This window comes from Petromyzon marinus, chromosome 63 (genome assembly GCF_048934315.1).
Source record: "Petromyzon marinus isolate PM22_M1 ecotype Great Lakes invasive population chromosome 63, UKy_Petmar_22M1.pri1.0, whole genome shotgun sequence".
NCBI classification, from domain to species: Eukaryota; Metazoa; Chordata; class Hyperoartia; order Petromyzontiformes; family Petromyzontidae; genus Petromyzon; species Petromyzon marinus.
In genome coordinates, this window is record NC_133729.1 from 5446788 (window position 1) to 5470071 (window position 23284).

At 49.7% G+C, this 23284-nt stretch overlaps 2 protein-coding genes across 2 annotated transcripts; both read right to left on the reverse strand.

The window, feature by feature from the left end:
• Positions 1–3560: 3560 nt before the first annotated feature.
• On the reverse strand, positions 3561–7169 carry LOC142906318 (CUB and zona pellucida-like domain-containing protein 1). The gene is made up of 8 exons (XM_076053887.1): positions 7057–7169; positions 6325–6396; positions 5527–5711; positions 5334–5434; positions 4661–4963; positions 4473–4569; positions 3979–4150; positions 3561–3718 (listed from the first exon to the last, which is right to left on the reverse strand). The coding sequence occupies exons 1-8, from the start codon at positions 7127–7129 to the stop codon at positions 3615–3617; spliced, it is 1107 nt and encodes a 368-aa protein (XP_075910002.1). The 5' UTR covers positions 7130–7169; the 3' UTR covers positions 3561–3614.
• A 5622-nt stretch (positions 7170–12791) lies between these two features.
• LOC142906319 (CUB and zona pellucida-like domain-containing protein 1) lies at positions 12792–17017 on the reverse strand. Its single transcript, XM_076053888.1, has 8 exons — positions 16912–17017; positions 16178–16249; positions 15382–15566; positions 14607–14707; positions 13934–14236; positions 13746–13842; positions 13248–13419; positions 12792–12989 (listed from the first exon to the last, which is right to left on the reverse strand). Exons 1-8 carry the CDS (start codon positions 16982–16984, stop codon positions 12886–12888), a joined length of 1107 nt encoding a protein of 368 aa, XP_075910003.1. The 5' UTR covers positions 16985–17017; the 3' UTR covers positions 12792–12885.
• Positions 17018–23284: the final 6267 nt, after the last annotated feature.

Here is a 23284-nt window from a genome sequence, read left to right on the forward strand (position 1 = left end):
CGGTCTGAACCGTCTCCACCGTAGTCTGCAGCGTAGTCATATGTGCCCGTGCTTGGGTTACCTTGTTGTCCACTTGGGTTACTCTCTCACCCACTTGGGTTACCTTGTTGTCGATCCCCCCGATGCCCGCCTGTATCTCCGCTACCCATCCTGGGGTGGTCTCGCGGGATACCGGAGGCCCCCTTTCCCGACCCCCTACCGTCCTGGCGAGCTCCTGTTCCTCCTCTTCCTCCTCGGTGGACAGACTTGCGATGGTGCGCTCCCGTCCCAGTCCTCGGAGCTGTGCGCGTTCGCTAGAAATTATTTCACATTTGCGCGCGCGCTCGACAAGGGCATCAAAGGGGAGGCGCGTACAGTTCACGTCTGGCTGCCACCACGCCGTGCGCGCTAAGTATCGCTGGATTTTCTCTGCGGCCAGCTCCTCAATCGCTTCCGTGGTGTACCTCGGGCGTGCGATCTTTGTTAGCTCACGCACATCCTCGGCATAATCGCGCAGGTCCTCGCCGAGTTGGCGACGGCGTGCCTCTAAGGCCGCTTTTGCCTCCTCCTCATCGCGCGTACCGAAGCGCAGATCAAGTCGGCGCATCAGCTCCTCTAGCTGTGTCTGCGCGCTTGCAAGTAGGGCTTCCACAAAATCGGCTGCCCGCCCATCCAGATTCATATTAAGTTGACGTAGCGTCTGCGTGTCCGTCCACCCATTAATTTCCTTAGCCCCTAGGACGTTGCGGGCAAATGCTTTCCACGAAGGTGTACCCCGGCCAGTGAATATATGCCTTATTTTCGCGTGGGGTAACGCGGGGGTTCGTACCGCTTCTGACGCCAAATTGTAAGGGTCGCCGGCCCCCGGGATCTCTCCCGCCTGCGACCCTGTCCGCGAAGGACCGACGCTCCCAGACTCCCCACTAGTGTGGGAGCTGCCGCCGCTGCACTCCTCACCGGGCGGGGAAAGGTCACCGCACTCCTGTTCCCCCCCTGTGCTGTCCCCCCCCGAGTCTGGGTTTCCTGCCGGTGAAGCATCGCCCTCGACCGCCCTGGGGCCCGCTAGTGCTTCGCCGGCACCCGAACGCGACGCTCCCCGCCCGCGCAGTCCCACGCACCAATCACACGCGGGTAACCGGGGGTTAGAGGTCGGAGGGTAAGCGACGTCGTTCGTACCCACTCCGGCGATTTGGGGGATTGGGTTAAACGGGTTTAAAGGGCTATGCGATGGGCATGCGTGCGAGCTGGGTATCCGCTCACAACGGGGGAGTCCGCCGCCGACGGTTTGTAGCGCCCACACCCCACGCGGCGCCGCTCCACACACGCGGCGACCACCGCGAATAGCGAGCGCACCCACGCTTCCACTCTCTTTCCACACCCTCGCAAAAACCACACCAGTGCGTTATGTAATCGCCGACGATTTATTCCACCGGGTCGGCGAGCCCTTATTTAACCGAGTCAGTCGGGATCGGCGGGGCAGGACCAATCTATCTCTCGATAGTCGGCACTATACTCTACCTGTCCTTCTCCCCTTTACCCTCTCCGGTTTTCTTTTTAAGCTAAGTCCCAACTCCCTCTTTCTCTCCCTCCCTTACTCACGGTTCGTCGTCACTGCCGGCTGGTCTTCGCGGCGCCTCGATACGTCCCACGGACGTTCGCGCGGCTGGACTCGGGAGTTGGCGGGCCTGGGGTTGACTCGAGTAGCCAGAGACCCTTTTTCCTTCGCCCTCACTCGCTTTATTCTTTCAACATCAAAAGGGCTACCTGGTGCCGACTCGCGGGCCAATCAGCTCGCTGGGATCACCCGCCAATCGGTAGGCCCATCTGTATCCCAGCATCCCCCGGGCCGTTGCTTTCAGCGACGTCCGCATCTAAATTTACCTGCTCAGCGGCCATCCAGCCAGAGGGCGACCCTGCTTTCCCGCCGCTCGTGGCTCTGCCCTCCTCCCTACCTGCCCTGACGACCCGTGTGCGTGAGGTGCGTACTAACCGCGGTGGCGGGGCAGCCCCGCCGTGAACATGTCATTTCTACTCAAGTCACGGCGCCACGGTGTGTGTTAGCGTCGGAGGAGACCGTCCAATTCCCTGGCCGCAGGAAACCGTGAAGATTATCCCTTTACGAGAGCTTCTGGGTGAAAACCTGTCGGCCAGGGTGTCTCCCCACGCGCTCTAATGGTGGGGGGAGTGCGTGCGTGTGTGTTCCGGTGGGGGGGGTGGGGAGGTGGTGGGGTGGAGCAATGTCGGCCTCGTCGCTCGGGGCGCGAGATCGCAGGTGGGCCACCCGCCGATCGGCTCCGTGGCGGCGGCATCACACAACTCCATCTCCCTTCCACTGTCTTCCAAACTCTGTCTCCCAAACGCTCCACACTTCAATTCCCCCTGTTGTCTCCAAACTCCAACTTCCCGCTCCAATTGCCGACCCCCCAATTTATCCCTGCTCTCATTACGCCCCAATTAATCAGTCCACGTCTCAACGGCACTCCGCGTGATCACACACCTGCTTCTCTCCAGACTTCCCGACGCCTCTCCGGCCCCGGCAATAGTACCAACCAATCACAGCCGTCCTTGGCTCTCCCAGCTTAATTGCCCAAACATAAACCCGCATTGTATTTGCCTTCGTTACAGGCCGACCCAACATGACCCGTACTGTCTGTTTCCACGCAATATGCACCTTTGTACTCCACATATGTAATGGCAATGGAGCTATATGCACAAAGTGCACTAGTGGCCACTGGAGGTAATGACAGGAGTATCAGTTGTGAATGGAATGGTTGAGTTACAAGCAAGAATTAGGGCCATTGCAGTCGGGTACCGTGAACGGGTCCTCAATAAAGTGCCTTCATAAGATACATGTCCAATCGCCATTACACCCGTATTAGTTGTTTTTGGAATGGATCCACAAAATCCATGTTTTGGTTAACTGTCATTCGTGCCAAGAATGGAAAGTATCTGTATATAGGACTGAGGTTTTACAAAGATTCAGTGGCATACTTTTGATCATATCTTACACATCTTAAAGCCCCATATGGCACAAGATGGGTAAGCAAGAGGAAACAAGAAGAGTGGATAGGATGTGATAGGATGTAAAATTGTGGTGGCAAAGGCATGGAATACACGATTAAATTAGTGTATTGATGGGAAACTGGAGTTGGGGACCGGGAACACGTTAGGCGTGGGGCAGATAAGGGTCAGCTGTGGCGATCACGTGGGTTTTCGGAGACAGACGTCACAGCATTTATTGCCAATGTTCTTTGATTCAGGGGATCAGTTTATTCCAATTGACCTTTCCAGTCCTAATGTTGCGTTATATTTTGAGAGTCTTGTACCAAGATATGCTCGCTCGATCCATTAGAAGCAAAATGTTGTCAATTGCATTGCTTTCCTTCTCCAGGGGAGACACCGTGGTTGTGGCAGCTACATTTTAAAGATTAACACGTCAGCTTATATTGGAGCTGCTTGCATTAAGATCAACCCAAACTGGATCTTTCAAGGCAATGTTTATTTTAGTTTCTACCCAGGAGATAAGCAGGCAAGGCAACGAGGTGTAGACGTTATGCAATAAGCACAAATCAAGCCAAAAAAACGTTTGCATCCTTGCTTTATTCCATGCCGTGGGTGCATGTTAATCATCTGCATCACTTCTTAGCCAGCATTCTCTTCGAAGCAAAACCCAAGCCCAAGAGGATGATGGAAGCAACCACTGCAACGGCCACGACACCAGGGTAGTTTAGGATCTCCGCTGTAAAAAAGGGGGAATAGACGGGGAAAGTGGGTTAATTGGACGTCATAGAAACACTTAACAATTAGAACACATCAAGATGCACTTAAAACTGGGAAATCATTTAAGAAATATGCAAGTACTCAATTGTAGCTTGCTGGATTGACTCCACCGCTAAAAAGGGCCTAGAGTATTGAAATAGAGACATGGCCAAAATCAAAAGCAAATTATCATCATGTTGCTTTGCAAACCAGCACGACGCTAATGATAGGACAACGCACAGCGGGATAAGGCGGCATCCTCGCTGTAGACAAAGGGTCCTCTGGTGAAGATGTAGACCGGGGTATCCACGGTTTCCAAGCTGCTCCTCCTCTTCCTGGCCAGACATCCTTGCTGGCAGCGAGAGGCAGTCAAAGAAGCCTTGCAAGCTATCATTGCAGCGTGGACGTACACCTGCAGAGCATAATGAAAATAGGGAGGTTTTTAAAAAAAGGCATTTGCAATTGAAGGGGATGTGAATGCCCCAGAGACAAAGATTCCTGCCAGGTTTAACCATGGGCAATTCAATCATCAGTAAGCAATGTTTCACCAAGAGGACCCGTTTGGCCAGTGGACGTTAATACAATTCTAGATTAAAGAGGAAAAACCCATTCCAGAACACAAGTCCTAAATTTGGCGCAAATGCGAGCAAGTTGCAAGGCTAAGTGTCGCCAAGGCTAGACCCTGCCACCCAAAACTCGTGATCGCTTTTAGCATGGTGGGACGTTGAGCTCACGTATTTAGTATCTTGAGCAGTGAAGGCGAAGGCTGGGAAGGTGAAGCGGCGGGCAGTGGCGGTGACGGTGACGTTCACGGTGCTGTCACGCAGACAGCTAGAGAGAGAAGGGCCACAGATTAAGCAGGTGGTAGGCTCGAGTACATTTAAGGCAGAGTCAAGCACCAGAGGACAGAAAAGCTACGCACCCCTCTTTCACGAGATAGTATTTCCGCGGATCAAGGGGGTCACTGGTGGGAGTTGCATAGAGGTCGATGGTGAACAGGGTAAGGCCGAGGCCAGTCTTGAGGGACATCTGGAGATAGAGGGTTTGACGCAGCTGCACCACTAGGGGGTAGTCGGTGGGCAGGTATGGCGCCAGGAACGTAAAGCTTTTGTAGAAATCCATCTTCAGTTCCAGTTCAGCATACACGGTTTGGTTGAGCACAACCTTTGTGCTGTTGGGCTGGAGTGCCAAAGAAGACAAGAGCTTCGTCCTCGGAATCTTGCAGCTATTATAAAAAGGGGATAAAGGGAAGAGCATCAGTGTTTAGGTCTGAAGACATTAAATCCTATCATTACAATAGTAGATTTCAGTTCAAACTATGGCACATCAAGTACTTATTCACGTAATCCATTTGGTCACGTGAACAAGTACCAATAACAATGTTTTTCAGTTCGGCAGCAAGTTGTGAAACGAATGACAAATTTAGCTTTTGGATTAGATCTTTAATTTGAAGGCATGCCAATCAGGACAATATCCAGGAAATGAACGGAAGGGTCGTCACGGCAGGCTTGGTCACGCCATTACGTGGAATGGCAAAAACGCAGTATAGAAGACGGCGAGAACGTACGTGTCAAGCATGGCTTTTGGTTACATACATTGCATTGACCATGATGTACACGAAGTCGTAGGTGATGATGCCAAACGTGGTACTGGGCAGAGAAATCGTTTGAGAGAAGACGAGGTCTGTGCTCGTTTCCTGTAGGGGGAAGATACAAAGCACATTAGATTTGTTTTTAAAAAGCAGGCAGTTAAGAAAAAGCACTTAGGAAAAAGTTTGATATTAGAGACCTCAAAGAAGGTGCCGCATTCTCCGAGCGAGATGTTGAACGTGATGTACGGTCCAGTTTCCGCCAATTTGCATGCAGGCGTTGCAGAGTTCATGACGAGATCAGAAGCGCCGTAGCCCAGCAGGACGCTTTTCGCGATCTTGGCAGACATCCTCTCATTGACGCACTGCACCTCATAGGTGACACCTGTACACCAGTCCATTAGGAGACCCAGTACATCATCTTCACAAAAGTTCTCAGCACATATGGATATAAAGTGGGTCTAATAGATCGCAAAATACTCATTAGGAAGAACAAAGCGCGGCATTTAAACATTTCTGAAATGAGACCCATAACCATTAGCGCAGGCCAAAATAATTAGATTCAATGCCAGTGCATTGAATGTTGGTTATTTTTTCCAACTGGTTGGTGCTGTGGTTTCAAGGACTAGTCCGTTCTTGAGCTGGTGCATTACATTAAGCAGAGCAGGTCTCGTACACGAAATACTGCACCCGATAAACATTGCATGGGTTCAACCACCTTCAGCTTTAACTACATTAGAGCAGCCAATACTTTTATGACCGCGCCCTGAAGTGGTTAATTAGACTGCAATGAATATTACCAATATACACACACACCTGCTTGTCGCCTGCACCCTCCAAGCACATCATTTCAACACCACCTTTGGAAAACTTCAGCAGTTGCACAATTGAACGCAATAAACGACGCAACAAACCCTACGGTGCAGATATGGTCAAAGACATCAGAAGCGTGATGACTCTAGTGGCAGTCATGTTTACGTGCAAAGCATTGAATATACCAGCTGGGATCGTAGATGGGGGCAATTCCTCATCATCGATCGCCCTCATGCCACGATTAGCAGCTCGATGTCCTTTAAGAGAAGAACGACACAAAGGGAAGTTAATTTCCCATCAAAATAGGATTAAAAACAGCTCGTACACTCATCAACAGCACATCTTCGGTTTAGTCATGACGCTTGCTTGACACACTAGGTCAAGACCAATCTTCTCCCATTTTGCTAACCAAGAAATGTAACTGAAAGTTATTTAATTTAAATAAAAGACTAAGTTCATTCTAAAGTCAGATGGAAGTTCAAAGGAATACAGAGGGAATGAGAGTTGCTTACCCCCTACCTTACAGCACACCAAGCTCGAAATTGTTCTGCTCAACATACAAATCGGTATTGGTTAAACATTCTAACGCTAAAAAGGTCCACCAAAAAACTGCCGATAGCAGGAGGTTACGTCGGAAAACTCACAAATGGTTAAATTTACGATGGGTGACGTTTAATTTTACTCAAATGGGTTCACACACGAAATCCATCCTAGTGTGAAGATTGCCAGTCAATACGCAAAAAGGCGACGCGATTCTCAATGATGCTTTTGTGACTAAAATCATAATTACCAGTTAAAAACAAAAACAATTCAATCCGGCACTGCATACAAGTTTCCCCATGGAGTTCTGTGGAACCTTCAACGATTTTTTTTTCCAAGTGAGAGACTATGCAGTGAGCACAGTGCGAAATCCTCACCCACGAACCCAGAATCCGCAGACAAAACACCCACAGCACAGAGCACCACGACCCAACGAAGAAAAACCGCCATCTTAATGCTCACGCGAGATAACCTCAATGGGTGTCTTGTTCGGCCATTTATAATCGCTAAGCGTTCCCTCTGATTGGTCGCAGTGGCACGCTGTTCAATTAACTTTCGAGCCACTTATTGTGTTTCGATTGCAATGCAATTACATGAGTCTAGTATGCACGCATTTCTCGTCAATGAAGGAGCGTACAAGAGCTTGTATTGAGGTGGATGAGAACAGCCTGCAAGGTCATAGTGATTAGGTTATTTGATTAGATTACAATAATGAGCTGTGGAATCACTTTTATTACTTTTAATGAATGTGTTGAAATTGTATGCGTGAATGATTATACTCCATCAAACAGATAATTAAACGTATTTACATGTGTCCAATCTTGCCGCATCTTGCAAGCTCGGCAGGGCTGAACTTGGTTTGTGTTTGGATGATTGACCGTCAGTGGATCAGGCCACAGATTGCAGAGCAGCTGGGATATAGCAGAACAGCAATCTTCTTCTTTCGTGTGGCTGATGTACATGCAGAGCAACAACTACAATTTCACATTCAGGTGATCAAGCCAGTTAACGGCGTCAGGAATAGCGGAGTGTAACGCTGTGACGTATCCATCGTATTTGTAGATCGGGCATTACGTCGATATATGCTGTGCGGTTTGTTCTGCGTTGGGTCTAGCAATGGACTCAGCTCATATCAACAGTTTTTCATTTATTAGGACTGCCTTTGGGTTGAATCTATTTTTTTGGAGCCCTCATCAATGTCCTCTCGTTTTTTGCGTTTTCTCAGAGTATGAAAGTTTCCTCCCATGTTTCCAGCACATATTACTGGAATTGGCTAAATACTCTGCAGCCCTTGATGGCCCCAGACAATTCCATGGAGGAGTTGAAGCAGCATCTACAGCAGGAGTTAATGCCAAAAAATTACGTAATTCTCCGGCTGCCCCAAACTTGTCTCGCCACCTATGCATATTGTTCTTCTGCACTGACAAGTTATTGAGAAGGTTAACAGCTTTATATATCTCGGCATTATTCGTCACTTAAGACTGTCTTTTAGGACACACATGGACCGCATGGCCAACAAGATAATAACAAAATAATGTTTACTTATACCTAAACAGACGCTGTATTACACCTCGACATCGCCTTAATTTCTAGTTGTAGCCACAATCCTGCCCACATTTCATTTTTGTGACATCATCTACCGCCTACCATAGAACTCTGTACATTAATTCAAATCTATCCTCCCTTAATATCCAGAGAGACCATCACTGGGCAGTCTTCATCTTAAACGTCCTCTCAAACAAATCCACCAGTTTCGGAAAGTAACACTTCGTTCCTCCGACTCCCACCCATAGCCTTAGAACTGCCCTCTTTATTCCTACTTAACATTGCATTTGCTAAAATTTTGTTTGGTAAATCGTTTTTTCATTTTACTGGAATATCCTTGCCACTTATCTGTAGCTTGGTTTCCTTCCTTCAATCTCCCTCTTTATTTTCCTATTAAACTAAAACACATGGCTTACTTGTGTGGTGAGTCCAACTGAGTCGCAGACGTTGTTCTTTAGAGGAAACACTTTTCTTGTAACATCAACCCCTTAACACAAAGGGGTAACTGCCCCTTCATCAGATGCAGCCTAGGCTGGTGACCACCCAGCTAACTACTCTATACGTAGGAGTTACAGCGATGAAGGGTCAGACCCTCACTCAGGTCCCCGACCGCGTGTTGATGCCTCGTAGGACGTAGAGCTTCCAGCTTGTAGACGTGGAGCTCCAGCTTGAAGAATGCAGCGACCCTGGTCCCTCGCAGGGACCCACCTTATATCCTCCCGGGTCGGGGCCAATCTGCCCTTGGCCCCGCCCGACTTCTCGCACATTCTAGCTCCCTCCCGTTCCCTCTCGAGAGCTCTCCCCGGACACGTGATCACCCTCTAGCCCCCCCACCTGGGGTCCTCTCTGTGGACACTCCGGATCACAGATTTACGGGGTCAACCAGAATGCCATGGCCTGAGGCAACCCTGCCCCTGGGCTGACTATCCCCCATTCCCTCTTGTGGGAGCCCACACTACACGCTATGCGTGGTGTCTGCACTATCCCAGCGCTCACCAAGCCCCGCTATGCCTGGTACTACACCCACATGTGGGGTGTACGCGATGACAGTGCATCGCACGCCGTGCTGTGCTAGAGCCGGCATCACACACCAACCCACCAGGTGATGTCAGCGATGTAGGGACTTTGCATGCCACGGCCCTCTTGGGCCGGCACCATACAGTGACATCCCTGATGCCACTACACTTGCACCTGAACCTAACAGTTGTCTGGCGCATCTTGCTCCCACATGTTTACAGACTTTTTCAATTCACATGTGTTTGGCACGGAGATGAAAATAAACTTGACTTACATATGTACCTAACTTTTTCTAATGCCTCTTGCTCTCATTATATTGAGTGGACGTCAGCCCACATTGCCACAAAGCCAATCTGCAGCCTCCTCCTCCTCCAGCACGTGTGGGGCAACCACTCTGCACTGACCCACTTCACAGCCGAAAATAATGTGCGCAACGGTGTCCTGCTCCCAGCATTCACACGGTGACCTGTCACGTAGGCCCCATCGAATATCGGAAGCGGCACATACTCCCAGGTCACACCACAAGCGGTTTAACTCCACCCATTGGTGCCTTGAGAGGTCGAAACCAGGCATCTGGACGGATGGAACACTTAAGGTTTTTGTTCGGCACTTTCACGGCTCTCCATTGGTCACTCCAGACAGTGTGGGTATCGCACATACTCCACTCTTCGGACTGTGGTATTGCCGACACTGGGTGTCGGGACTTCATGCACACGGTTGGTCGCTTGAAAATGTCGACGTGAAAGTGTAACGCTAGTGCCACGTGTAGTTTGTCTAGCATCTTGGCCGCGAATTTTTGGCAGGGGGGGATGTTGCACAGCACAGGCAGCCATGGTCGTAGGGTTGTCCTAATAGGCACAGCTTTCTTGTACCAGAAAATAAGCTACGCCCTTAAGCTGTGGGAGCAATAAGTCTGACGCGTGTTTGAGTTGTCTTAAATCAAACTGTTTCTTTATTTCTTAGTTGCACAAAAACGAGCGTTTTCTAAAGTTATATCTACACCTGTTCACATACTGCATCACCCTGTCGCATGTACTGTGTCACCCTGTCGAACGTACTATGTCACCCTGTCGCACGTACTGTGTGACCCTGTCGCACGGTCAAAAGTCTATCCACTCGCTCCCCATTAGCTCTTCTCGTAGCTCCCCGTTTATACTGTTAAAACCGGAAGTGATGTCATGGGTTCAACCAACGGAGCGTCTAACCACAGGGGGGTTTCTACACAGTTGGGATATTCCAAATCAATTTATAACCAGTCCATCAACAAATGTACTTCAAATCTGTATACAGAAATGATACACTCAATTTCTGTCGTATGGCTCTTACAGTCCCCATTGCTCTTGAGATAGTTCTCACCGTGACATTTATCTTAATGTCCACCAATTTGGGGTGAGCTAATCGAGTCCATACGGGTGCACAGTATTCCACTAGAGACAGGCCTGCCATTTGTAGTGACCGGGCACCGGCACCGCACGTTTAGCCAGCCAGCCAGGCCAGCAGTTTGACTAGGGTAACTTAGCAAGTCTTATCTAGGCGAGAACACTACGTCAGGCTCCTGTCCAACCTCACTCCAAGGAACAGCGGCTGTTACAGCTACGACAGCCCCGGCAGAAACCAGCTTGAGTTTAAATTTTCTAAGCTATGTAATGGCAGAGAAACGGAAATGTGTTGTTTCAACTTCAAATCAGAAACTGCATATTATGCCTAAATTGCATAATCGTTTATATTAAATATAATTTTGTAACAAGAGCAATACATTTACTACGATGTTTTCTTCTGTTTAACTCACTTTTCTTAAGTCAAACGTCATTTATACATATGTAATGTTCGATTTAACTCGGACAACTTCTGTCTTTCTCCGAACACCGCTTTATTTACAACTCTCAGCATGTCCTCCACATTCCACAGTATCCTGGTCGCCACGGCTCGCCCGCCGTGCTTCACTCGACTCGCTCTCCACCTTTGTCTTTCCACTCCCCATGATAACTTCACTTACTTCCCACGATTACTTCACTTACTCCGCCGCTAACTTCTTCGTCTCCGCTCTCCGCTATCACCGTCGCTATGTTCTCTCCACTGCTTTCACCGTCACCATGCTCACTCCACTGCTACTACTTCATCCCTGTTCAGCACTATCACCGTCACTATGCTCACTCCACTGCTGGCTGTTCACGTCTTCAGCTCCGCTATCGCTACGCTCTTTCCACTGCTGGCTAGTCTCGTCTCAGCTCCACTATCGCTACGCTGTCTCCACCGTGGGCTAATCTCGTCTTCAGCTCCGCTATCGCTCCATTCTCTCCACCGCTACTACTTCATCTTTGTTCAGCTTCGCTATCACTACGCTCTCTCCACCACTAACTACTTCGTCTTTGTTCCAAGCTCCGTCTCCAACTCCATCTCCCTTACACTGTCTTCCAAACTCTGTCTCCCAAACGCTCCACACTTCAATTCCCCCTGTCGTCTCCAAACTCCAACTTCCCACTCCAATTGCCGACCCCCCAATTTATCCCTGCTCTCATTACGCCCCAATTAATCAGTCCGTCTCAACGGCACTCCGCGTGATCGCACACCTGCTTCTTGCCAGACTTCCTGACGCCTCTCCGGCCCGGCAATAGTACCAACCAATTACAGCCGTCCTTGGCTCTCCCAGCTTAATTGCCCAAACATAACCCGCATTGTATTTGCCTTCGTTACAGGCCGACCCAACATGAACCGCACTGTCTGTTTCCACGCAATATGCACCTTTCTACTCCACATATGTAATGGCAATAGAGCTATATGCACAAAGTGCACTAGTGGCCACTGGAGGTAATGACAGGAGTATCAGTTGTGAATGGACTGGTTGAGTTACAAGCAAGAATTAGGGCCATTGCAGTCGGGTACCGTGAACGGGTCCTCAATAAAGTGCCTTCCTAAGATGCATGTCCAATCGCCATTACACCCGTATTAGTTGTTTTTGGAATGGATCCACAAAAGCCATGTTTTGGTTAACCGTCATTCGTGCCAAGAATGGAAAGTATCTGTATATAGGACCGAGGTTTTACAAAGATTCAGTGGCATACTTTTGGTCATATCTTACACATCTTAAGGCCCCATATGGCATAAGATGGGTAAGCTAGAGGAAACAAGAAGAGTGGATAGGATGTAAAATTGTGGTGGCAAAGGCGTGGAATACACGATTAAATGAGTATATTGATGGGAAACTGGAGTTGGGGACCGGGAACACGTTAGGCGTGGGGCAGATAAGGGTCAGCTGTGGCGATCAAGTGGGTTTTCGGAGAAAGCACAGATGTCAGGCAGCATTTATTGCCAATGTTCTTTGATTCAGGGGATCAGTTTATTCCAATTGACCTTTCCAGTCCTAATGTTGCTTTATATTTTGAGAGTCTTGTACCAAGATATGCGCGCTCGATCCATTAGAAGCAAAATGTTGTCAATTGCAATGCTTTCTTTCTCCAGGGGAGACACCTCGTGGTTGTGGCAGCTACATTTTAAAGATTAACACGTCAGCTTTTATTGGAGCTGCTTGCATTAAGATGAACCAAAACTGTATCTTTCAAGGCAGTTTATTTTAGTTCCTAACCAGGAGATACGTTTGAATCCTTGCTTTATTCCATGCCGTGGGTACATGTTAATCATCTGCATCACTTCTTAGCCAGCATTCTCTTCGAAGCAAAACCCAAGCCCAAGAGGATGATGGAAGCAACCACTGCAACGGCCACGACACCAGGGTAGTTTAGGATCTCCGCTGTAAAAGGGAGAAAAGACGGGGAAAGTGGGTTAATTGGACGTCATAGATACACTTAACAATTAGAACACACCAGGATGCACTTAAAACTGGGAAATCATTTAAGAAATATGCAAGTACTCAATTGTAGCTTGACGGATTGACGCCACCGCTAAAAATGGCCTAGAGTATTGAAATAGAGACCTGGCCAAAATCAAAAGTAAATTATCATCATGTTGCTTTGCAAACCAGCACAACGCTAATGATAGGACAACGCACAGCGGGATAGGGCGGCATCCTCGCTGTAGACAAAGGGTCCTCTGGTGAAGATGTAGACCGGGGTATCCACGGTTTCCAAGCTGCTCCTCCTCTTCCTGGCCAGACATCCTTGCTGGCAGCGCGAGGCAGTCAAAGAAGCCTTGCAAGCTATCATTGCAGCGTGGACGTACACCTGCAGAGCATAATGAAAATAGGGAGGTTTTAAAAAAAAAAAAGGCATTTGCAATTGAAGGGGATGGGAATGCCCCAGAGACAAAGATTCCTGCCAGGTTTAACCATGGGCAATTCAATCATCAGTAAGCAATGTTTCACCACGAGGACCCGTTTGGCCAGTGAACGTTAATACAATTGTAGATTAAAGAGGAAAAACCCATTCCAGAACACAAGTCCTAAATTTGGCGCAAATGCGAGCAAGTTGCAAGGCTAAGTGTCGCCAAGGCTAGACCCTGCCACGCAAAACTCGTGATCGCTTTGAGCATGGTGGGACGTTGAGCTCACGTATTTAGTATCTTGAGCAGTGAAGGCAAAGGCTGGGAAGGTGAAGCGGCGGGCAGTGGCGGTGACGGTGACGTTCACGGTGCTGTCACGCAGACAGCTGGAGAGAGAAGGGCCACAGATTAAACAGGTGGTAGGCTCGAGTACATTCAAGCCAGAGTCAGGCACTAGAGAACAGAAAAGCTACGCACCCCTCTTTCACGAGATAGTATTTCCGCGGATCAAGGGGGTCACTGGTGGGAGTTGCATAGAGGTCGATGGTGAACAGGGTAAGGCCGAGGCCAGTCTTGAGGGACATCTGGAGATAGAGGGTTTGACGCAGCTGCACCACTAGGGGGTAGTCGGTGGGCAGGAATGGCGCCAGGAACGTAAAGCTTTTGTAGAAATCCATCTTCAGTTCCAGTTCAGCATAGACGGTCTGGTTGAGCACAACCTTTGTGCTGTTGGGCTGGAGTGCCGAAGACGACAAGAGCTTCGTCCTCGGAATCTTGCAGCTATTATAAAAAGGGGATAAAGGGAAGAGCATCAGTGTTTAGGTCTGAAGACATTAAATCCTATCATTACAATAGTAGATTTCAGTTCAAATTATGGCACATCAAGTACTTGTTCACGTGACCAAATGGATTAAGTGAATAAGTACCAATAATAATGTTTTTCAGTTCGGCAGCAAGTTGTGAAACGAATGACAAATTTAGCTTTTGGATTAGATCTTTAATTTGAAGGCATGCCAATCAGGACAATATCCAGGAAATGAACGGAAGGGTCGTCACGGCAGGCTTGGTCACGCCATTACGTGGAATGGCAAGAACGCAGTTTAGAAGACTGCGAGACCGTACGTGTCAAGCATGGCTTTTGGTTACATACATTGCATTGACCATGATGTACACGAAGTCGTAGGTGATGATGCCAAACGTGGTGCTGGGCAGAGAAATCGTTTGAGAGAAGACGAGGTCTGTGCTCGTTTCCTGTAGGGGGGGTAAGATACAAGGCACATTAGTCTTCTTTGGTTCTTTCGGTAAAGTCACGTAGAATGAGAATAAAATAATAAATTGATAAAATAAAATAACACAATAATATTCTCACGACGTTTCGGCCACAACACAAGCGGCCTTCATCAGGTGAAGGGGGCGAGACTGTCTGGTAGAACAGCGCTGGAGTGAGAGAGCCACGTTCAGATCACGGCTTTTAAGCTGTGTGAGAGGAACAAAGAGCCTTGACAAAGGAATTAGCATAAAATTTAGCATTGAAATGGCTGAATGATTAGCTTGTGACTGGTCACAGAAATAGCTATGTTAAAAGTTAAAGCATACACATCCGCAGAGGCACCCATTGTTAAAAGGAATTAGCATAGAATTTAGCTCTCTCACTCCAGCGCTGTCCTACCAGACAGTCTCGTCCCCTTCACCTGATGAAGGCCGCTTGTGTTGTGGCCGAAACGTCGTGAGAATATTATTGTGTTATTTTATTTTATCAATTTATTATTTTATTCTCATTCTGCGTGACTTTACCGAAAGAACCAAAGAAGATGAATCATTGCAGTCACGAAAGCTTTAAATCGAAATTTAAGGCACATTAGATTTGTTTTTAAAAAGCAGGCAGTTAAGAAAAAGCACTTAGGAAAAAGTTTGATATTAGAGACCTCAAAGAAGGTGCCACATTCTCCGAGCGAGATGTTGAACGTGATGTACGGTCCAGTTTCCGACAATTTGCATGCAGGAGTTGCAGAGTTCATGACGAGATCAGAAGCGCCGTAGCCCAGCAGGACGCTTTTCGCGATCTTGGCAGACATCCTCTCATTGACGCACTGCACCTCATAGGTGACACCTGTACATCAGTCCATTAGGAAACTCAGGACATCAGCTTCACAAAAGTTCGCAGCACATATGGACATACAAAGTGGGTCTAATAGATCGCAAAATACTCATTAGGAAGAACAAAGCGCGGCATTTAAACATTTCTGAAATGAGACCCATAACCATTAGCGCAGGCCGAAATAATTCGAGCCAATGCCAGTGCATTGAATGTTGGTTATTTTTTCCAACTGGTTGGTGCTGTGGTTTCAAGGACTAGTCCGTTCTTGAGCTGGTGCATTACATTAAGCAGAGCAGGTCTCGTACACGAAATACTGCACCCGATAAACATTGCATGGGTTCAACCACCTACAGCTTTAACTACATTAGCGCAGCCAATATTTTTATGACCGCGCCCTGAAGTGGTTAATTAGACTGCAATGAATATTACCAATACACACACCTGCTTGTCGCCTGCACCCTCCAAGCACATCATTTCAACACCACCTTTGGAAAACTTCAGCAGTTGCACAACTGAACGCAATAAACGACGCAACAAACCCTACGGTGCAGATATGGTCCAAGGCATCAGAAGTGTGATGACTCTAGTGGCAGTCATGTTTACGTGCAAAGCATTGAATATACCTGCTGGGACCGTAGATGGGGGCAATTCCTCATCATCGATCGCCCTCATGCCACGATTGGCAGCTCGATGTCCTTTAAGAGAAGAACGACACAAAGGGAAGTTAATGTCACGTCAAAATAAGATTAGAAACAGCTCGTACACTCGTGCAACAGCGCATCTTCGGTTTAGTCATTACGCTTGCTTGACACACTAGGTCACGACCAAACTTCTCCCATTTTGCTAACCAAGAAATGTAACTGAAAGTTATTTAATTTAAATAAAAAAACTAAGTTAATTCTAAAGTCAGATGGAAGTTCAAAGGAATACAGAGGGAATGAGAGTTGCTTACCCCTACCTTACAGCACACCAAGCTCGAAATTGTTCTGCTCAACATACAAATCGGTATTGGTTAAACATTCTAACGCTAAAAAGGTCCACCAAAAAACTGCCGATAGCAGGAGGTTACGTCGGAAAACTCACAAATGGTTAAATTTACGATGGGTGACGTTTAATTTTACTCAAATGCGTTCACACACGAAATCCATCCTAGTGTGAAGATTGCCAGTCAATACGCAAAAATGTGACGCGATTCTCAATGATGCTTGTGACTAAACAAAAAGCGTAATGACCAGTAAAAACAAAAACAATTCAATCCGGCAATGCATACAAGTTACCCCACGGAGTTCTGTGGAACCTTCAACGATTTTTTTTCCAAGTGAGAGACTCTGCAGTGAGCACAGTGCGAAATCCTCACCCACGAACCCAGAATCCGCAGACAAAACACCCACAGCACAGAGCACCACGACCCAACGAAGAAAAACCGCCATCTTAATGCTCACGCGAGATAACCTCAATGGGTGTCTTGTTCGGCCATTTATAATCGCTAAGCGTTCCCTCTGATTGGTCGCAGTGGCACGCTGTTCAATTAACTTTCGAGCCACTTATTGTGTTTCGATTGCAATGCAATTACATGAGTCTAGTATGCACGCATTTCTCGTCAATGAAGGAGCGTACAATAGCTTGTATTGAGGTGGATGAGAACAGCCTGCAAGGTCATAGTAATTAGGTTATTTGATTAGATTATAATAATATGCGCTGTGGAATCACTCTTATTACTTTTAATGAATGTGTTGAAATTGTATGCGTGAATGATTATACTCCACCAAACATATAATTAAACGTATTTATGTGTCCAATCTTGACGCATCTTGCAAGCTCGGCAGGGCTGAACTTGGTTTGTGTTTGGATGATTGACCGTCAGTGCATCAGGCCACAGATTGCGGAGTAGCTGGGATATAGCAAAACAGCAATCTTCTTCTTTCGTGTGGCTGATGTACATGCAGAGCAACAACTACAATTTCACATTCAGGTAATCAAGCCAGTTAACGGCGTCAAGAATAGCGGAGTGTAACGCTGTGACGTATCCATCGTATTTGTGGATCGGGCATTACATCGATATATGCTGTGCGGTTTCTTCTGCGTTGGGTCTAGCAATGGACTCAGCTCATATCAACAGTTTTTCATTTAGTAGAACTGCCTTTTGGGTTGAATCTATATTTTTGGAGTCCTCATCAATGTCCTCTCGTTTTTTGGGTTTTCTCAGAGTACGAAAGTTTCCTCCCATGTTTCCAGCACATATTACTGGAATTGGCTAAATACTCTAAAGCCCTTGATGGCCCCAGACAATTCCATGGAGGAGTTAAAGCAGCATCTACAGCAGGAGTTAATGCCAAAAAATTACGTAATTCTCCGGCTGCCCCAAACTTGTCTCGCCACCTATGCATATTGTTCTTCTGGACTGACAAGTTATAGAGGAGGTTAACAACTTTATATCTCGGCATTATTCGTCACTTAAGACTGTCTTTTAGGACACACATGGACCGCATGGCCAACAAGATAATAACAAAATAATGTTTACTTATACCGAAACAGACGCTGTATTACACCTCGACATCTCCTTAATTTCTAGTTGTAGCAACAATCCTGCCCAAATTTCATTATTGTGACATCATACACCGCCTACCATATAACTCTGTACATTAACTTAAATCTGTCCTCCCTTAATATCTAGAGAGACCATCACTGGGCAGTCTTCATCTTAAATGTCCTCTCAAGCAAATCCACCAGTTTCGGAAAGTAACACTCCCTTCCTCCGACTCCCACCCATAGCCCTAGAACTGCCCTCTTTATTCTTACTTAACATTGCATTTGCTAAAATTTTGTTTGGTAAATAGTTTTTTCACTTTACTGGAATATCCTTGCCACTTATGTGTAGCTTGGTTTCCTTCCTTCAATCTCCCTCTTTATCTTCCTATTAAACTAAAATACAGGGCTTACTTTTGTGGTGAGCCCAACTGATTCGCAGACGTTGTTCTTTAGAGGCAACACTTTTATTGTAACATCAACCCGTTAACACAAAGGGGTAACTGCCCCTTCATCAGATACAGCCTAGGCTGCTGACCACCCAGCGAACTACTCTATACGTAGGAGTTACAGCGATGAAGGGTCAGACCCCCACTCAGGTTCCCGACCGCGTGTTTATGCCTCGTAGGAGGTAGAGCTTCCAGCTTGTAGACGTGGAGCTCCAGCTTGAAGAATGCAGTGACCCTTTTCCCTCTCAGGGACCCACCTTATATCCTCCCGGGTCGGGGCCGCTCTGCCCTTGGCCCCGCCCGCCTTCTCGAGCTTTCTAGCTCCCTCCCGATCCCTCTCGAGAGCTCTCCCCTGACACGTGATCACCGCCTGGTCCCCCCACCTGGGGCCCTCTCTGTGGACACTTCGGATCATGTATCCACGGGGTCAACCAGAGTGCCATGGCCCGGGGCAACCCTGCCCCTGGGCTGACACTCTCCCACTCCCCCTTGTGGGAGCCCACACTACACGCTATGCGTGGTGTCTGCGCTATCCCAGCGCTCACCAAGCCCCGCTATGCCTGGTACTACACCCGCATAAGGGGTGTACGTAATGACAGTGCATCGCACGCCGTGCTGTGCGAGAGCCGGCCTCACACAGCAACCGACCCGGTGATGTCCACGATGTAGGGACATCGCACGCCACGTGCCTTACAGTGACATCCCCGATGTCACTACCCTTGCACTTGAACCTAACAGTTGTCTGGCGCATCTTGCTCCCGCATGTTTACAGTCTTTATTCGATTCACGTGTGTGTTTGGCACTGAGATGAAAATAAACTTTACTTACATCTGTACCTAACTTTTTCTGGTGCCTCTTGCTCTCATTATATTGAGTGGACGTCAGCCCACATTGCCACAAAGCCACTCTGCAGCCTCCGCCTCCGCCTCCTCTAGCACGTGTGGGGCAACCACTCTGCACTGACGCACTTCACAGCCGAAAATAATGTGCACCATGGTGTCCTGCTCCCCGCATTCACACGGTGACCTGTCACGTTGGCCCCATCGAATTTCGGAAGCGGCACAAACACCCTGGTCACACCGCAAGCGGTTTAACTCCACCCATTGGTGCCGTAAGAGGTCGAAACCAGGCATCTGGACGGATGGACCACTTGAGGTTTTTGTTCGGCACTTTCACGGCTCTCCATTCGTCACTCCAGACAGTGCGGGTATCCCACATACTCCACACTTCGGACTGTGGTATTGCCGATACTGGGTGTCGGGACTTCATGCACACGGTTGGTCGCTTGAAAATGTCGACGTGAAGGGATAATGCTAGTGCCATGTGTAGTTTGTCTAGCATCTTGGCCGCGAATTTTTGTCGGGGTGAATGTTGCACAGCACAGGCAGCCATGGTCGTGGGGTTGTCCTCATTGCTCCTGAGATGGTTCTCACGGTGACATTTATCTTAATGTCCACCAATTTAGGGTGAGCTAATCGAGTCCATACGGGTGCACAGTATTCCACTAGAGACAGGCCCGCCATTTGTAGTGACCGGGCACCGGCACCGCACGTTGAGCCAGCCAGGCCAGCAGTTTGACGAGGGTAACTTAGCAAGTCTTATCTAGGTGAGAACACTACGTCAGGCTCCTGTCCAACGTCACTCCAAGGAACAGCGGCTGTTACAGCTACGACAGCCCCGGCAGAAACCAGCTTGAGTTTAAATTTTCTAAGCTATGTAATGGCAGAGAAACGGAAACGTGTTGTTTCAACTTCAAATCAGAAACTGCATATTATGCCTAAATTGCATGATCGTTTATATTAAATATAATTTTGTAACAAGAGCAATACATTTACTACGATGTTTTCTTCTGTTTAACTCACTTTTCTTAAGTCAAACGTAATTTATACATATGTAATGTTCGATTTAACTCGGACAACTTCTGTCTTTCTCCGAACACCGCTTTATTTACAACTCTCAGCATGTCCTCCACATTCCACAGTATCCTGGTCGCCACGGCTCGCCCGCCGTGCTTCAGTCGACTCGCTCGCCACCTTTGTCTCTCTACACCACACGATAACTTCACTTACTTCCCACGATTACTTCGCTTACTCTGCCGCTAACTTCTTCGTCTCCGCTCTCCGCTATCACCGTCGCTATGTTCTCTCCAGCGCTATCACAGTCACCATGCTCACTCCACTGCTACTACTTCATCCCTGTTCAGCGCTATCACCGTCACTATGCTCACTCCACTGCTGGCTGTTCTCGTCTTCAGCTCCGCTATCGCTACGCTCTCTCCACTGCTGGCTATTCTCGTCTCAGCTCCACTATCGCTACGCTGTCTCCACCGCGGGCTATTCTCGTCTTCAGCTCCGCTATCGCTCCATTCTCTCCACCGCTAACTACTTCATCTTTGTTCAGCTTCGGTATCACTACGCTCTCTCCACCGCTAACTACTTCGTCTTTGTTCAGCTCCGCTATCGCTACACTCTCTCTACCGCTAACTACTTCTTCTTTGTTCAGCTTCGCTATCGCTACGCTCTCTCCACCACTAACTACTTCGTCTTTGTTCCAAGCTTCGTCTCCAACTGTTAGGGTCGCCGGCCCCCGGGATCTCTCCCGCCTGCGACCCTGTCCGCGAAGGACCGACGCTCCCAGACTCCCCACTAGTGTGGGACCTGCCGCCGCTGCACTCCTCACCGGGCGGGGAAAGGTCACCGCGCTCCTGTTCCCCCCCCTGTGCTGTCCCCCTCCGAGTCTGGGTTTCCTGCCGGTGAGGCATCGCCCTCGACTGCCCTGGGGCCCGCTAGCGCTTCACCGGCACCCGAACGCGACGCTCCCCGCCCGCACAGTCCCACGCACCAATCACACGCGGGTAACCGGGGGTTAGAGGTCGGAGGGTAAGCGACGTCGTTCGTACCCACTCCGGCGATTGGGGGGAGTGGGTTAAACGGTTTTAAAGGGCTATGCGATGGGCATGCGTGCGAGCTGGGTATCCGCTCGCAACGGGGGAGTCCGCCGCCGACGGTTTGTAGCGCCCACACCCACGCGGCGCCGCTCCACACACGCGGCGACCACCGCGAACAGCGAGCGCACCCACGCTTCCACTCTCTTTCCACACCCTCGCAAAAACCACACCAGTCTGTTATGTAATCGCCGACGATTTATTCCACCGGGTCGGCGAGCCCTTATTTAACCGAGTCAGTCGGGATCGGCGGGGCAGGACCAATCTATCTCTCGATAGTCGGCACTATACTCTACCTGTCCTTCTCCCCTTTACCCTCTCCGGTTTTCTTTTCAAGCTAAGTCCCAACTCCCTCTTTCTCTCCCTCCCTTACTCACGGTTCGTCGTCACTGCCGGCTGGTCCTCGCGGCGCGTCGATACGTCCCACGGACGTTCACGCGGCTGGACTCGGGAGTTGGCGGGCCTGGGGTTGACTCGAGTAGCCAGAGACCCTTTTTCCTTCGCCCTCACTCGCTTTATTCTTTCTACATCAAAAGGGCTACCTGGTGCCGACTCGCGGGCCAATCAGCTCGCTGGGATCACCCGCCAATCGGTAGGCCCATCTGTATCCCAGCATCCCCCAGGCCGTTGCTTTCAGCGACGTCCGCATCTAAATTTATCTGCTCAGCGGCCATCCAGCCAGAGGGCGACCCTGCTTTCCCGCCGCTCGTGGCTCTGCCCTCCTCCCTACCTGCCCTGCCGACCCGTGTGCGTGAGGTGCATACTAACCGCGGTGGCGGGGCAGCCCCGCCGTGAACATGTCATTTCTACTCAAGTCACAGCGCCACGGTGTGTGTTAGCGTCGGAGGAGACCGTCCAATTCCCTGGCCGCAGGAAACCGTGAAGATTATCCCTTTACGAGAGCTTCTGGGTGAAAACCTGTCGGCCAGGGTGTCTCCCCACGCGCTCTAATGGTGGGGGGAGTGCGTGCATGTGTGTTCCGGTGGGGGGGGTGGGGAGGTGGTGGGGTGGAGCAATGTCGGCCTCGTCGCTCGGGGCGCGAGATCGCAGGTGGGCCGCCCGCCGATCGGCTCCGTGGCGGCGGCATCACATAGCCCCCCGAGGTGCCAGTCCCCGTCCCGGGTTGACTGGAGCACCTCGCCTGGGCCGCGCCCACGAGGTAGCACCGCGGGGTCTGGGGGATCCGCCCGGACCTCGTGGCTGGCCTCGGGGGAGGTGGCTCCGTCCTCGGGGTTTCCTGCGGCGGTCTCCTTCTCCACTCCAGTGGCTCCTTCTGTCCCTCGGCACCTGGGGGCTGGGGGACAAACTACGCGGCAGCGGGGTTTAAGGGGCGGCGTCCCCGCCGTCCTCTGGCGGGGCCGGGACGCCTCGGGGCTGGGGGCCCGGCGGGGCCCATGTAGTGCGCGAGGCCCCCGAGCACGGGTGGCGCAGGGGCACCGGGATTTCGCGGTACTCGGGCGGCGAGGTTCTCCCCCGCCGGGGCTGCCCTCCATGGTTTTAAGCGGCGGACGTTAACCACCGTTTCTCGGCCCCTCTCTCCACCCTGGATTAATACCGTCCAGGGAGAGATCTGCCGTACCACGGTCCAGGGTCCCCGCCAGTAGGTGGTCAGCTTCCCCACCTGTCCGGCCCCGACACGAGGGATGTATAGCCACACCTTGGTGCCTGTCAAGAAAAGGGGGGGCTCCACGCGGGATCGGGTGCTCTGCTCCTGTCGCCGATGCGCGGCCTCCTCTTGCGGGTAGGCCCGGTCCTGGACCCCTCGTAGGGTCTCCATCAGATGCTCCACGGGGCGACTCCCTTCCTCCGTT

What these genes read in the sequence shown, in the direction of transcription:
- LOC142906318 (XM_076053887.1), bottom strand. Translation starts at nt 7,129, where the DNA reads ATGGCGGTTTTTCTTCGTTGGGTCGTGGTGCTCTGTGCTGTGGGTGTT. An exon ending in TGCGGATTCTGGGTTCGTGG is followed by an intron (nt 6,397 to 7,056) that starts GTGAGGATTTCG and finishes CTTCTCTTAAAG; the next exon opens with GACATCGAGCTGCTAATCGT. An exon ending in TACATCATGGTCAATGCAAT is followed by an intron (nt 4,964 to 5,333) that starts GTATGTAACCAA and finishes TTTTTATAATAG; the next exon opens with CTGCAAGATTCCGAGGACGA.
- LOC142906319 (XM_076053888.1), bottom strand. Translation starts at nt 16,984, where the DNA reads ATGGCGGTTTTTCTTCGTTGGGTCGTGGTGCTCTGTGCTGTGGGTGTT. An exon ending in TGCGGATTCTGGGTTCGTGG is followed by an intron (nt 16,250 to 16,911) that starts GTGAGGATTTCG and finishes CTTCTCTTAAAG; the next exon opens with GACATCGAGCTGCCAATCGT. An exon ending in TACTATCTCGTGAAAGAGGG is followed by an intron (nt 13,843 to 13,933) that starts GTGCGTAGCTTT and finishes TTCTCTCTCCAG; the next exon opens with CTGTCTGCGTGACAGCACCG.